The sequence below is a fragment of the Alosa alosa genome, chromosome 19, assembly GCF_017589495.1.
Source record: "Alosa alosa isolate M-15738 ecotype Scorff River chromosome 19, AALO_Geno_1.1, whole genome shotgun sequence".
NCBI lineage: Eukaryota > Metazoa > Chordata > Actinopteri > Clupeiformes > Clupeidae > Alosa > Alosa alosa.
The window spans coordinates 18,057,890-18,074,234 of record NC_063207.1 but is presented as its reverse complement, the minus strand read 5'-3'; the positions used below and the strand labels follow the sequence as shown (position 1 = coordinate 18,074,234).

The window sequence follows — 16,345 nt, the reverse complement described above, 5'->3', positions numbered from 1 at the left end:
AAATGTTGCTGCTGCAGCTAGCATCTTTAGGGGAAAGTCTGTAGGAGTCGATTGCATCAACGCCGTTAACGACATCACGTCACGTGACATTTCAAAATTACAACCTGTTAGTAAGCTAGGGTTTGCTGTTGCATACAACTTCATTTCAATTTCAAAAGAAATACTGGACTATGTTTTAAAAAAACAACAACAAAAAACGGCGACGAAATTGTGAATTTCCAGAGCGTGTTACTCCACACCTACGGACTTTCCCCTAAAGATGCCAGCTGCAGCAGCAACATTTCCGGGAAAGGTACTGGCTTGATGAAATTCATTCTGGACTCTCTATACGACCACATAAAGACCTCGGGATACTTCAGTTTGGCTTTAGGGACCCTCTACTCACTACCACGTAAGTGTAATGTTGTTTGGAACTGTAGAAGAGGTATAAAAATGGCGTTTTGTAGCGGCGAAATGACATGCCCTGGTCACTAACAGGCTAACGAGTTTTGACTAAAAACAGTAAAATCGAACTTTCTCCGAAATGACATGATCCGAATGACATGATTTTGATGTCAACTCAACGTATGTACTCCCAATCATCCGTAAATTGATCTAAAGTGCATTTTACTCCGGATAATTCCTTTAACAAGGTGGTGGACCAGTCTGGTTCTATTTTAATAAATCACTCCTCTTTCATAAGGCCGCCTTGATTTCGAACTTGCATGGGTGTGGGAGAATGCATGTAACTGAAGCGCGTAAAAAAGGGGGCTTGCGCACAATTTACGCGCAAATGGGAGAATTCGGCCCTATGTTTAGAATGCAACTTTTTTTTTTTTAAATATCTCAGCTGTATGACCTCCTCCACTCAAAGTCCTCAGCGCTGGCAATGTGATGGTGGATCAGGTTGGACAGGACATCTCGGCAGTGCAGCAGGATGGTGAACAGGGCCTCTACTGTGGACTGTTGGTGGCAGGCCAGCGGCTCCAACACCAGCGTCATCAGGTCCTCCAGGCTGCCCATCACCTGCTGCCGCACTGCTCTCAGACCCTCCTGCTGGCCGCTGCCGCCACTCAGACACTTCTCACAGTCTGAGCAGAACATGATCTGAGTCTGTGAGAGGAGGAAGATCATAGAGAGAAATAAAGGCACAGAGAGAGAGAGAGAGAGAGAGAGAGAGAGAGATAAATAGACAGACAGAGAGAGAGAGAAAGAAAAAGAAATAGACAGAGAGAGAGAAATAGAGGCAGCGAGAAAAAGAAAGAAATAGACAGAGAGAGAAAAAGCGAGAGAAAGAAAAAGAAATAGAGACAGAGAGAGAGAGAGAGAGAGAGAGAGAGAGATAAAAAATAGAGACAGAGAGAAAAAAAGAGAGAGAGAGAAAGAGAGAGGTGGCAGAGTAAGTGAGACAATATACACTATGTCTCATACAATACATGCTAAAATAACCCAATTTTAGGTGGAGTTCATTTCCTCGACTGACTTACCACAGTGAGTATAACTTGGCCGGGATGTGACAGAACCCAGCTCCTGAAGTCTGCAGGGTTCCAGCCCAACACAGCCAACTTCATGTGGCTGTTTTGGGGTTTTTTTTAATCAGAGATTACTGATGATTAGACGATTAGTGATTACTGATTACTGATCAACTGATTACTGAACAGGCTACCTCACACTCAGTTTGCTGCTAGAAAAAGCCTCACCGTTTAACTGTGCTGTACATGGCAGTCTCCACATTTCCCATCCATTGCTCAACAGGCCCACGGATCTGAACATTTCTACCAAATTAAGAGGGACAAACATACATTGGAGAGCTACACTCAAAGCATTCAATAACAAACGCTAGAGACTTTCTGCTCTCAAATGATGGACAGACATTTTCTTTCAACCATCAAGAATCTGTTTTTCCTATTTACGTATTTCTTGCTGTAAATTATGGTGTGTCTGACGATGTGCACTATGTGCTAGTGAGACTTACTTGGGCATAGTGACAGTTTCCCCTTCACATGAGTGCAACCTAACCAGCACTGGATATAGCATAGCCTGCTCCTGCATCTCCAGATGATGGATGTTAGAGAAACATTTCACCAGATAGGGCTGCAGGACAGGAAAACTACTTCAAAAAACTTTTGTATTTTTATTAAAATAATCAAAGAATTGTTTCAACAGAATTTATACTCCATTTTGTTACTACGGTGTTTATTTATATAACATTGAGCACCTGTATGACACTGGGGCTCCTACTATGTGTCAGAACATCAAGAAGTTCTTCGTTGCTGAGAAAGTAGAACCTTGGAAAAACGGTGCGCTTGGACTCAAGATAGTCCTGTAGAAAATGAGCAGAGATCCCTTTACAAATGTCTATATTATTATTATTTATACACAAAATGTTTTGAGCACATATCTAAGAGTTTAGGGCCACAAGTTCACAGTACCTCTAGACATTTTTGTATCTTCTCCAACTGCATGTTGTTGTTCTGAAGGATCTCCAGCACCCCAGGGAAAGTGCCACTTCTCAAAGCGTTTGGGCGCTGCTGGGTTTTGAGCATCAGTCGCTGCCAGGCCTTGTCCACCTGCCTGAATAGCTTGGCCTCTTCAGGAAGCTGTCTGTTGAGAGAAGGGTGAAGCTTTATAGATAGATTGATAGATAGATAGATAGATAGATACTTTATTGATCCCCAACAACAAAACAAATCCACATGACTAAAAGAACAGTAAAAGACACCAAAGATACTAAAACAAGGATCCACATGAATGTACTAAGGATGTATAAGCATTAGGGTGCTTATATAGCTGCAAGGATCTTGAGAACTTCTTTTCACTTGAGTGAGAGCAATAACCAAAGACATCTTGATAAACTCGTCTTACTGGGATAATATTAAAGCATCCTGACACAGGGTTGTCACCTCACATGTCAAATCCAGACATCAAACATCTAACACAGTCTATAACTGTGGTGGTGGTAACATAGTGGCTAAGGAACTGGGCTAGCATGCAGTAGCCTAAAAAATTGTGGGTTCAATACCTGGCTTCCACCATTGTGTCCTTAAGCAAGGCTCTGGGGACAATTGACCTTGTGATATAATTTACATATGTAAGTCGCTTTGGATAAAAGCATCTGCTAAATATATTAAATGTAAATAACCATCATGCCACAGTAGTGGATGAATATGACTGAAGGACAACCCTTTTTCCCAGACCAATAGGTTGCTGGCTTTTGACCTGTGCACTAATAAAAGCTGTACGGTCCCTCTCCTCTTTAGTCCAGTCTTTAGTCATCTAACTATGGTTTCTTCTTTGCATGGTAGAGTTTAAACCAGCATTTGGGGTTCAACCAGTTCAACAAAATGTAAAAAAAAATGAGTTTATTGGATATTCATAATCCACAGACTTTAGGGTTTAAAGCAAGAGGTAATTTGTTCGATTCCGTTTAGCCTACCCAGAGATATTGGCCAAAATGTGACAGCTATCCTCATCTCAGCAGAAAAACAAGTTTTGAGAAAATCAGTTTTAAAATTTGTGAAGTGTATTATGAGCATTTTATGTGTATTTCCTCTTAACCAATCACCACAAGACTATATGCATCCTGATAAAGTTCCCTTTGCCTTTGGAATTAAAATAGCCAGTGCTGTCCGTAGTCAAAGATTGACTTGCTTCAGAATCTCTAGCCTATTGTTTAATCCGAAAAGATCCGAACTACACAGCGCAACTTCTAAATGCTCCATTCACGCAGGCGGTAACACTCGTGAGGCATTCGTAGTTAACTATAACTTGTGAGGTAGCCTATAACGTTCGATCAACTTCTGAAGACGACAAGGACCACAATAGCCTAATGCTTAATGCATAGCCTAATGTTTTTGATGACTTCTTGAAGAGGCCATAAGCTAAAAGTTATCTGACCAAAGAAAACAGAAACAGGCATGTGTTTAATGCAGTGTCACCCGAGGCCCTGAAGATCATGGCCCTCTGATATTGTTTTTCAGCCCTGTCCCTTGCGTACAAAGATGTCTGTGGATTTTCTGAATATTTGAATGTTATTATGCAATACAAAAAAATGATATCGGGGGGCACTGTGGCGCAACAGGCACCTATACCATGTACGGGTCCAAGTGCCCACGGGGACCCAGGTTCAAATCCGACCTGCGGTCATATCCCGATCCCACCCCATCTCTCGCTCTCCCACTTACTTCCTGTCTATCTTCACTGTCCTATCGGAATAAAGGCAGCATAAAAAGCACAAAAAAATTATATCCACATTCTTCATTATTGTACGTTGAGGAGCAGTATTATATGTTCTAACTAAACATGGGTTTATGTGATTTGCAGATGATCACATTGTGTTTTTTATTTACATTTACATTTTTTGGAGGTGGGGCTGTCAGAGTATATTGATTGTGCACATTTGTGGTGGCCAACAAGTATTGCTTTTGTAGTATTCCAGGTTAAATGTTTTAAAAGTACTGGACCACTACTTTTTAGATATACTGTGTATTGGCACCTGTGAGCTGACAAACCTTTGGATTCCCCCAGCTGAGAATATGGGTTCCAGGTAGAGCCAACGCTTCTGGCACATGACCCATTCCCCCAGCGTCTGGGCAAACTGGTTCAGTTTGCGTTCCCATTCATCAATCAATCCCTGCATGTACCATAGATTGATTAAGAGTTATACAACATATAATACACTTATTAGAAATCACACAAAACATAATCACAACATACACATACAGTCATAGACATGCATCATACACAACAACCCATAACACATCAATATCTCAATCAATAAATACTTGATATTTATTTGAGAAATACAGTATATGACAACAGCTGTTCATCATTACTCCATAGCTGTACAATATTTTACATTTCACACAGCAGAGTTGCATATTTTATATTCCACAAAGTGGGGTTTCTTAAACTGATGATCAACAGTCAGCTAAGGCATGGCCATAGAAACTCAGCCCTGAGGACTACCTTGATTGGCTCCACATAGCGTGATGACTTCATGCTGATGATGGTGGTCTGGCTCTCCTCCAGCTGTGCCATAATATCGTCCGCCGAGGCGATGATATTCACGGTGGAGGTGTCCGAGTTGTGGGTGATGAGACGGAAGTCCGTATTCTTCCACAGGTCAATGACATTGTTCAGCATGGCCTCAAGGGTAGCTTCGTGCGTTGCTGTGGTGGAGATATCGCTAATCAAATGGCTGTACTGCAGGATCTGAGGAAGGACAACTTGGTCTTAGTTCAAATGTCAAAAGGCAGTGACATCAAATCCAAACAAGTAGGTGAAATAAGTATGAAACAAATTCCAGAGGATTTGTTAAGAAATATTTTCCATCTGATTCCTCAAAAATATTTTCATTTGTTTTGTTTGTGTGCCATTGATATAGGGTTTATTTACTTTTAGGTTGAGCAGGTCTCCTAAAGTAAAAGTATGTTCATGCACCAAAAAATGACCAGTTTTTTTGTGGATCTCCTCCATGTGCCTTTTGTGAAGGTGGGGATTGCGCATGGCAACAATGATAGGCAAGCAAAGCTTAAAATCTCCCAGCTTCTGCTTCAGCTGTGGCACGATGTCATTTTCAGGTAGGCCTGAAACAAATCATCAATCTAATCAGGTCCTGTCAAACCTACAAGTCTCCACAAAAGCCTCAAAATATTTTTAAAAGGCACCTTTCTCCAGCATGTAGAGGGTCTGGGTGAAGCGACTGATGCTGTCCTGCAAGTGGTCCACATTCAGCTGGTCAAAGGCGCTTGTCTTCCACAAGTCATACTGCCTGTCCCAATCCTTCTGCATGTCCCAGAGCATCCCGCGGAGAGTGAGTGCATGGCTCACATCTGCCAGCTCCAGCTCGACCACAGAGGTTGCCACACCCTCCCTGGTGCCCACCAGAGGGGCGTTTTTCTTGGGGAATGAGCAGTCCAGGAGCTCCCTGAAGCTGAAGTAGCTGTAGGCTTTGTTGGAGTGGATGGCCAGCTCTTCTGTGAGGGCCTGTAGAACCTCATCAACCATCTCAGGAAGTGTGTCTGAGCAAAGCAGTAGTGGATTGTTTATCTGCCAATAAAAACATTGAGCAGATTGAAATAGTTGACATTTCATAGCCTTTGCTTCTTCTCTTAGCATTTTCCAGTGTAATTGGTTGATCTCCAATTAACTACCAATCTACCACAGTTAAGGTTAAAGTACTGTGTTTAGCAAACACTTTTATCCAAAGTGACACACACTCGCAATGGCCGACCAATTGTCAAGTGAATCACGACTGCTGCTGAAGAGAAATCAAACAATACCTAATAACATTTACAATGAAATTACCTGGAAAACAAAATGTACAAAAAGATTTTTGAAAATTCATTAAAATGGAGTATAGGCCTATAGCGTTTTGGAACCAAACTCTTCAATTGCTCAACTATGATCTCTGCCACTTCCATAACAAAGTTCTATGAGTGCACATGCTCATGGTGTCTGGCTTACCTTCATCTTGATGAGCACAAGGTCATGCCTGAGTTTAGTTAGTTGTTTGCTCAAGTCAGTATTGAACGTAAAGATTTTATCATCCTTCTTTGTCTCACAGATCAGGACAGTGGACTTGAGGTGGTAGAAGCTGGGTATGAGGTGATGGTACAGAGCCAAGTCCTCAGGTGAAATCATGATCTGAAACTCATTAATGATGGTGTACAGTTGCACAAGGAAGTGGTACTGTCTCTCCAGAGCTGGGAGCTTCTCTGAGATTTGACTCAGGAAATTGAGATGGTCCACAAACTCCTCCACTGTAACTATCTCCAATTCCAGCTTTCTCAAGGCACCTTGAATTACCTAAACATTTGAAAGCAAATGATTTGTGCAGTGTCAAAGCTTCACATAACTGCAACACAATCAGACAGATTTGAATACACTACAGACTGCCACTGCTGTGATAACTATTCATGTTTATTCAACTGTGCCTGTGCCTTTGGAACTCAACCAAGCAGTCTTTCCCTCACAGTGATTGGTGGAAAAAAACACACCTCCATCAGCTCCAGGTTTTTCTTCGTGGCGAAGCCAGGCAGCAGGGAGTGGATGCTGGTGATGAGTGCTTGTGGGTAGTGCAGGCAGTCCCGCTGGTACTGCTCGCACCTCACCAGCAGCATGTTGACACGCATCCGCATCTCCATGCACTTCATCGCCTCCACGCTCTCGGTGTGTGCCAGGAGGACGGACCTCATGTCCTGCGCCGTCCACTTCTCCCCGTTAACAAAGCGGCCGATGTCCAGCACCATGGCCGTCTCCACCATCTCACAGAAGCCCTCCATCTTGGAGCAGTGCTTCTTCACCTCAGCAAAGCCTGTCTGCACTATACTCAAGATCTCTGACACCTCAATACAAAAAGGTGGACAACTGTGAATGAATGGTGTTGAACAAACACATCAGCCAGCTCAGCTTCATACAATGGAAGCTCTACTGGTTCTACTTAGGACCATCTGGTAAGGCATTGACTTAATTATTTTATTTATTGTTTCAGATCAGTGATTTCCATCCTGAATCTGTATCTGAAGTACTGGGTTGGTTGTACTCACATCACCACTGGAGAACAGTACTCAAACTTAAACCAAGGATATGTGCCTTTCACAGGCTACATACAAAGTAAACAGCCAAGCTACATACCTGCATCTGGTAGACCGAGTCTTGCCCCAGCAGTAGTTCCAAGTCGGGCCAGGGCCTTGAAGTCTCGCTTCTTTCCTCCTCAGAAATCATATCCACAGACAGTTTGCGGTCAAACACTGGTGGAGAGTGCAGGTCCAGCAGACTAGGGTCGTCATTAAAGGAGATCTGTTTGTCTACAGGAGAAAGACATTGGAGATCACCGGCATGAAGACAAAAAAGTGTCAGGAACAGAACGTGACAGTAACAACCCCATGAAGAGGTGACCATGAAGCAGGTCTTGGCTGGATTTTTGTCACATCAAGCCAGGCCCATCAGTTATGTTCTCATTTTGAGAAATTCCTTACCGATGACAGTCTGGATGCCCTCAAACACCCCTTCTGTTTGCATCATAAAGTCATTCAGGGAGGGGCTAAGGGTCATTGTTGCCAGTTTCTTAGGAGCTAAACTGAGAAGGAAAATCAACAGAGGGGAGGGAGAGTTATGATACGTCAACAGGAAAAAAAAGCTATAATGGAGAGAATAGCTGTGTAGGGCCATGGAAAATGTTTCAATTCAGCACCATACAAAATATTTCAAATCAGGCCAAATCATGTTCTCAATCATCTGAGGTGGGCACCAGTACTACAGCTGATACTGATACCATAATGGGGAGCCTTTCCCAAAAGCCTTGGTAGTGTCACTGCCAAATGTGAGTCCGTAGATTTGAATTGCACAAACACTTATGCAATAATACATAAGCTTATATTGTCACATATCACATTTTTAATTTTGGAAAATGACAAAATAAGAGCATTTGCTATGAGAATTTGTAATATAATACGGTAAATATGACCGTATATCAACAATGCATTTCTCGTATCGTCTACCTGTGACTCAAACACGGTCGACTTACATTTGGCAGTGATGCTACCATGGAAGATCCATCGTAGTTAGCAACTTTGCTTTTAGGAAAGGGACCCCTGAGTGGAAGGTTGATTGTGGGACTATACCTTACAACAGGTGTACTGTTTTCATTGGGAACTTCTTCCTGATTCTCTGACTCCCCTGTTGTACCTGTAGGAGAGCATGAGATGTAACAATATCTGGACATCCTGAAGATAAAGATGACTAGATATTTCCACATTGAACATGAACCTAGACTCAGTCAATAAGAGGAAGTGTGGAATCAATTATCATCCCCAGATATGTAACAACTCTAAGTGAAACACTGTCTGGAAACATGTCTTGAAGGAAGTAATAATTTAATGAAATTTTAACTTCCTTCAAAGTAGGAAAATAATAATTAATGAAATAAAAGGAATATTTTTATCACCAGAGTATGTTAGAGGACCTTTGTTTTGCAGAGGATAGCTTTACAAACATCAGTGCAGCTCAGTGCCTGGTTTCTTCTTGATGGAGGCTACTGTGCTCTTGGGCACTTTCAATGCTGCAGAAATATTCGTCTATCCTCCCCCAAATCTGTGTCTTCACACAACCCACAGGTCACAGGTCTACGGACAATTCTCTCGACTTCGTGGCTTGCTTTTCACTCTGACATAAACCATCAACTCTGAGACCTTATATAAAGGGATGTGTGACTTTCCTAATCATGTCCATTGTCCAGTGAATTAATTTAGGCACAGGTGGACTCCAATCAAAATGTAGAAGCATCTCAAGGACCATTGGTAGAAGTAGGATGCACCAGAGCTCAATTACAAGCGTCATAACAAAGGCTCTGAATACTTATGTAAATGGATTATGTCTGTCTTTTATTTTTTATAAATTTCTAAAAACATTCCAAACACCTGTTTTTTTTTTGTGAAGTGTTGGAGTATTGTGTGTAAATTGATGAGAAAAAAATTAATTGAATCCATTTTAAGATGAGTCTGTAACATAACAAAATGTGGAAAAAGTGAATACTTTCCGTATGAACTGTAAATCCTTGTTACTTCCTTAAATATCCAACCAGAAAAAGACATTCTTAAGTTACATTCCGAATAGAAATGTACATGGAGACGACATTCATGGCGACCTTTGAACAACCCAGGGTATCCTTATCATAATAACAGGAAGTCATGGGAGTGTCCTGGCAAAACACAGACCATTTCTCCCAGGCTACAGAAAAATCATATATACACTTATTCTACTATTCTACAAATGAGACTCTTTTACTTCTCGCACTGAGACCATTAAAATAATATTAAACACGGATATGTTGTCATTTCGCACTCAACAAATACACAAAGAGTTTAGGCCTCTCTCCATGAACCTAAAGAGGAGAGGGGGTGAGGAGGCACAGTAGAACAGCAGGGGGCCGCAAACCAAATGGCCAATGAAAAAAGTGACTTTTCACTTCAAACATATGCATAGGCAGGGGGACAGTGAAACAAAGGCTTTGGTCAATATAAGGATCTTCCCACTGAGGTATACAAAATACAGCCTTGCATACCTTTCCATAGAAAAATGAAAGCACCAAGCTTATTAAAATCACATTCTGACTACGCCGTTGGAAGAGTTACATTCTCCTAAAAGGTGGGAGCAGAGCACACCACATGGTGTGACTGAAATTGGCCACACTCACCCTGATCACTCGGTTGCAGGGTGCTTTCCATGGCATCTTCCTTGGCATCTGGGAGGACGGTAAGTACCACATTCACTTCAAATGCTGCTCTCACTTCCTGTTGGAAGCATTATGTTCTGTTTAAGTCAGTACAGACTCACTGTAAAGATTGCACACAGTGAGTGAACTGAAACAGTATTAACAGTCATTTCAGGTGTCCAATCAAGAAAAGGATTAGAAAATGCAAAGAGTATACAAAACATTTTTGTGAAGACGAGTTTTTGGTTTTGCTTATGTTCATGTCCTTTCTGATTTTCTTTACATGTAGTTATACATAACAACAAAAGTTCTTGCAATAGTATACCATCAATCACTATGTGATAAAGAGGTATGAAGAGTGAGCTACCTTGCTCCCTGCATGTGAAGGTACAGTTTTCCTCAGAAACTGATCGATATCATCTCCTTGAGGGCATCTGGAAAAATCATTATGGATATTATCAGTTAGCGCAGCTTAAGTTTTACAAGGTGCTACAAAGTTTCACATTTCATACTGCATGAATATGATGGCCTCTACATAGCCCCTCACTTGGTGCCAGTGTCTGGTTTGACATTGGCCCGTGTGTTGTTGTAGGAACTCCAAAAGGCAGAATGCAGAGTGAAGATGGCAGCTTTCAACAGGTTGCTCAGTGCATCCTCAAACATGTAGTCCACCATGGCAAGGAATCGCCCAAAGTGGCCCAGTAGGGTCCGCCACTGCGCTACCTGGGTGTACAAAGGCCGCAAGCCATGGTCGGGCACCCAGGGTTGGAAAAGTCTCACTGCACCCTGCAGCTCCGCAGTCTGGAGGGAGTAAGTATACTCAGGTAGCATCATAATCAAACTGATTGCTCAAAGAAGTTTTCAAAAAAAAAAAAAAAAGACTGAGTATCTGAAGAGTACCTGGATAAAAAATTAGATCATACCTCTAAGCAGGCAGAGCGTATCATAGACGCCACTTTGTCATGGAGATGCTGAAGTTGCTTGGCAGCAAATTCTCTCTGCTGCTTTTGTGCTTCGCAGAAATCCCACAGGGAGCGAGTTTGCAATTCATCCCACTGTGAAAAGATGCAATGAGCTAACTGAAACAAAGCATTATGCTTATATATTAAAAATCAACAGAGAGGATTGGGTCTTTGACAGCACCTTTATTAGAAAAATGGCATCCTCAGAGGCAGGGTATCTATGGTTAAATGATGCCTCCAGTAAGATTCTGATTTGCACAAGGCATTTGGCAAGGATGTCATCTAGAAAGAACAGATTCTCGGACACACTGATCCTGAAAAAATAAACCATCATTACTACCTAACAAACAGGCTTTTGCTTGTCATGTATGAATTATTATTATTATTACTTTGCTTTGGAAAAAACTGAACGCCTGATGACTGTCTTCCATATAGTAAAAGATTTCCATAACCTGCAATTTGAAATAACAAATAAAGTAACTGTGAATGTACAACAAAGTATGCTGTGGTAACAGTGGTATTAACTGATTATCATTTGCCATTTGCTTAAAAAGCAGTGAAAAGACAATGTAGTAAACCATTACTGACTATCACCTGAACTTTGACAACCATGGCAGCTGATTGATTTTCTGGAAGAGCTCCCTCTCAGCCAACCAATCCAATACAGGCATCATCTCCCCACTGGACGAATCCAGCACAGATACCTGTAATTATGTGTAATTAAATCTGTGCCTATCTGTGTACAAAACATAACATTACAAATATGTGTACAAAACGCACAATGTTCAGGTCTACTGTTAACAGACTGGTGTCTTTTTGTCAGCTGTACATGTGGTCTCATGGCAACCTTTGCTTGTCCAGCTAATCTGCAGTCACTCAAATGTGCATTGATAGAGTTAAACTGCCATTTCTCATGGTGCAATGAAACTGCACTGTCTCATGTGGTCAGCAGCATCCCCCCTGAACCCTTCACCTTGTACCAGCTTGTTATATCAGAAGTGATGTGAGACCAACCTCATGTATGTAAGAGGCGCTGACCGTCCAATAGTGACTGTGCTGCTTGGCTGTCTGAACCGAGACCACTTTGAGATCATATGGGTTATACTGGATAAGGTCATTATCTCCGCTCCTTTTGATGCAGTACACATATTCCCCTGTGTCTTCCATTTCATGTGGATTTTCCTAGAATACATTAACTTAATTAGCCACACTTTCTGTCAATAGACTTAGGCATACAATATTCTGTAGCAACTTCATAGATATCTTGAATGAAAAATACATTTCCACAATAAGGAAAGCAAATAATACAAAAGCTAAAACCAGTGTCTTTTACAGTGAAATTTTATCACATAACCATCTATAGGCCTAATTGAATAATAAACCTAATAAACCTGTAGATAGTCTGAGTATGATCTCCGCATTCTTCTGCCAGGTATGGTTGGCCAACCATGTTTATTTCTGAGTCTCATGATATGATTGACAACATTATCATCTTCAGGTTCTGAGGACAACAAAGACTCTCATGTCCATGTGCAGAAAAACTCAATTAACAATAGCTATGATTACTGACAGAAAATGTGCTTCAAATCATTACAACCAATTAAAGACAAAATGGTAGGGGTGTAATGATACACAAAAATCACAATTCAGTGTGTACCTCAGTTTTGAAGTCACATTTCGGTTCATTGCTGATCCACAATATGAACGGGAATAGTATTTTTTGAAAAGTTGTCAATTATTTTTTTATGTTAATTGATTAAACTGATATATGTTACGCCACTTAATATGTTTGTGTGGGAACTCGGAATTTGAAACATGGCCCACAAGCAAAAAAGCTTATACTTTTGATTACTGGCGACTTTGGTACATTCGGTACACATCTGTATTGAACCTAACATTGAACTGCAAACGATTCTGTACGAATATAGGGGTTTGCACGGCGTGTCATCAGATCAGGACGTCGCCATTTTGGAGATACTAGCACCACAAAGCATTAGGCACTGAAGTAAATCTCTAACGTTGTCACGGAAAATGGTTAATTATTGCCGTGTTTTAGGTTATACCAATAGGTCAGACCGAGAAAAACATCTGGAGTAGGTATCGACTTCCAAAAGTTATTAAAAAACCTGGCAGAAAGGAGAAGAATGCCAGAAGTTATCAGAGGAAGGGGGCGCTTGTGGTGGACTGCGTCCCCCTTATGTGGATCTGCGCTTCCAATAAACTGTAATTTCTTGAAATATTGCGCCTTTTCTTGTGGTCCAAGTCCTGCCCCATATGCCTTTGCATCTTGGACGCGTTTTGATTAGCTTTTCTGTTGTTTAGACAGGGTTATAATCACTTAAGGTATTCAAAGTGCATAGTCCTAATGCTCCATTGTACTTCATTCAGTTCTTTAGGCCAAGTGCCTCCAACATGGCCATGCAGCTGGGTTACAGCCCAATGTGACGTCCGTGCAAACCCCTAATAGGCCTACCTTCACATCCCTACAAAATGGAGAGTAAATTCAGGTCATCCATTTGTCCTTGTCCTTTTTTAAATTTGTTGGGTGGCTGGAAAACTTTTAGATGCAAAACATTACATAACCACTAAAAAAACAATTTTATATGATGCTATGGCGGCCTGAAGCACCCTTTCTCATTGCATGGCCAAACAGATAAAGCCAGAACGTTTAGACCTGCTTGCAAGCAGTGAATGCTACCTGTGTCGTCAAAGCGGGCATCCTTCACTCTGACCCCTTTGTAATTCCATGTGGTTGGAATGACGAGGGAATCCCATGTTGCTCTATGTGATGTGGGAGCCGCTCTCTTTGGCCTCAGAGGCGCCAGGCTGATTCTCCCTGTGGATCTGACATTATCTGGAAATGGAATAGGCCCTATTGAAAGTAGACCAATGATTTTAATGAGTGTTATGACAGAAAAACAGATGCTCAAAACGGTATTGTAATCTCACGTCTCAGCTTGAGGTGTATGACATAAGAAAAAAATATAAGTAAAATGTAATCTATCAGGTTAATTGTGAGGGTATTGATTAGCAGAAATACCTCAAAGTAAAAATCGCCTTATAGACATGAGCCTATTTGTAAAGGGCCATAATTGGTATAAAACGTACTTTTTTCTGCGTTCAATAACTTATGTGGTGGCATCTCTGGGAAAGATTGATTCTTAAGTCGCTGTTCCATCTTTCGGATAGTTGGCAACTTCGACAAAGTTGCGCTGCGTTTACCACCCGCAGCACTGACTTTACGACCTAATCTAAATCAAGCATATTATTTATGAAAGAGATGATAAAACAGTGAAAAGTTCAATCTTCCAGAGTAATTTCAAGAGATGACGTAGGCTATAATTACATTAAGCTGCAAACATCCTCATCATCTTCATCCTGAACCTGTCTGCGGTGCATTAACGTTAACGTATCTATCCGGAGAGAGTTTCCATCTGAGGTCATCGTGTCCAATTTGTGTTGTTATTTATGGCTTAGGCTAGCCTACTTTACGCCTCTTGCTTAGACAATAATGTCAGAAGCTAACGCTAGATGACGATAGCAGTGCTAGGTCTAGACGTTACAAATCATAAGTTAGCCTAATTTAGGCCTAACGTTATCTGTTAGGCTATTTTGCGATGCAGACATATAATATTAACTAAGCCAGAGCCCACCAATATCATATTGGCCCAGTCAACATAAAGATAAAGAATGTAGCCTCTGCCTAATTCCAATGAACCTTAACGTTAACACTCATTTGTTTTAAAAAAAAACTAACCGTAGCTGATGTTAGCTCGTAATGTTAGGTGCTTAGTTTGCCAGTTGCTAGGTAGCCCTTGTGGGCACCATAGACTGTAAAAAATAGACAGAGCAGTGCATATCGGATGGCCTACGTGTGTTTGTCACTCAAGTCTACGGTGACCACCAAAGATTCTAGAGCGGAGCTCTGTCCAAAAGTTAGGACAAAGGTCCAAAAGTGAGGACATCGGGGTGAATCAGGGTAACATTAATGGGGAAAAGCCTACCATTAGAAAAGAAACCATTTCTATAGAGGCCATTTATAACATACTTTATTGTAGTAACATTTGTTGTTGGTTTTTGTGCTTTTTTTCACATTAGTTAAAAATTTTCATTTCCAACATTCTCATAAAAGGCAAATATTTATTATAATAACATAGTAGCCTAACATTAGTTTTTTTGTGGGTGTGTTTTTTCTCCCACAATATAGTCAACAAACCCACGGAATGGCACCCAGGCTAAAAAAACCCACCTTTATGACCCAATAACTTTTTATTCACTTAACTGACAACTTGAGCTCTGCAGCTGTGTATTTTGCATTTCATATCCAAACGTCAAACTAGTCAATGCACTCACTCCTGCCTGTAGCAGGACACCTGTCAAGTTTTGAATCAATCTGATGAATGGTATATAGGCCTATAGATGCGACATACACACATACTCATAAAATGTAAAAAGTTCAAGCTACAGTGATATTGTATTATGAAAGTAGGGCATTTAAGTAGAAGCATGCAATGGTGATTTCCTCATCTCAAACAATTTATTGAAACAAAAGCCAACAGTGGTGGGTAGGCCTAGCCTATGTAGGCTACCACAACAAAAAATGTCAATGTCTCAATAACTTGTCATGTGCCCTTGAGCATCGATTACAGCTACAGCTACAGAGTTGTCTGCTGAGGCATGCCACTCTTATTGAAGGGCGGCCCTCAGGTCATTGAGGTTCTGGGGTAGAGTTACGAGCCTCAACAAGGCAACTCGAGCAAGCCACTCCATTTGAGGTCTCCAGCAGCCGTTCCCTATGAGCTGGAGCATTGTCGTCCATGAAGATGAAATTAGGCCTGTGTTATTCATGCAGGGGCACAATGACTAGATTAATGATGTTAGTAACCTACTGTATGGGCTTAGGCTTGTGCAAAATTCAGAATTGAATTGAGAATGGCTCCTAAATTCCAATTCAATTCTTGAAATTGAATTGAATTTGAATTGAGGTCAAAAACAGGATGTAGAACTACTGGTGGTTTGGTCAGGTACCCTTGCAGGTCGTCTAGCACGCAGACCACACTGATGTAAACAGTTTCGAACGTTTGGTGGCCCTTTTAGGTTCATCCTAAAATTTCACCCGAAAGCCAAATATCCCTGACTTTTTGTGAGTAGTGTACACACATACACACACAAACAAACACATAGACAG

At 41.2% G+C, this 16,345-nt stretch overlaps 1 protein-coding gene across 1 annotated transcript in view; it reads right to left on the bottom strand.

Annotated features, from left to right (window-relative positions):
- Positions 1–14,904, bottom strand: part of LOC125284681 (dynein axonemal heavy chain 6-like) — a 43,650-nt gene extending 28,746 nt beyond the window's left edge. The window contains 27 exon segments of the mRNA XM_048228745.1: positions 839–1,092; positions 1,467–1,554; positions 1,680–1,754; positions 1,955–2,073; positions 2,198–2,302; positions 2,412–2,583; positions 4,491–4,612; positions 4,948–5,193; positions 5,377–5,567; positions 5,649–6,030; positions 6,448–6,789; positions 6,981–7,328; positions 7,618–7,790; positions 7,962–8,062; positions 8,607–8,670; positions 10,178–10,274; positions 10,563–10,629; positions 10,743–10,996; positions 11,119–11,250; positions 11,339–11,471; positions 11,547–11,609; positions 11,752–11,861; positions 12,172–12,339; positions 12,549–12,658; positions 13,856–14,029; positions 14,266–14,408; positions 14,504–14,904. Of these exon segments, the coding sequence (XP_048084702.1) occupies positions 839–1,092; positions 1,467–1,554; positions 1,680–1,754; positions 1,955–2,073; positions 2,198–2,302; positions 2,412–2,583; positions 4,491–4,612; positions 4,948–5,193; positions 5,377–5,567; positions 5,649–6,030; positions 6,448–6,789; positions 6,981–7,328; positions 7,618–7,790; positions 7,962–8,062; positions 8,607–8,670; positions 10,178–10,274; positions 10,563–10,629; positions 10,743–10,996; positions 11,119–11,250; positions 11,339–11,471; positions 11,547–11,609; positions 11,752–11,861; positions 12,172–12,339; positions 12,549–12,658; positions 13,856–14,029; positions 14,266–14,408; positions 14,504–14,601 (4,331 nt within the window). The 5' untranslated portion in view covers positions 14,602–14,904.
- Positions 14,905–16,345: the final 1,441 nt, after the last annotated feature.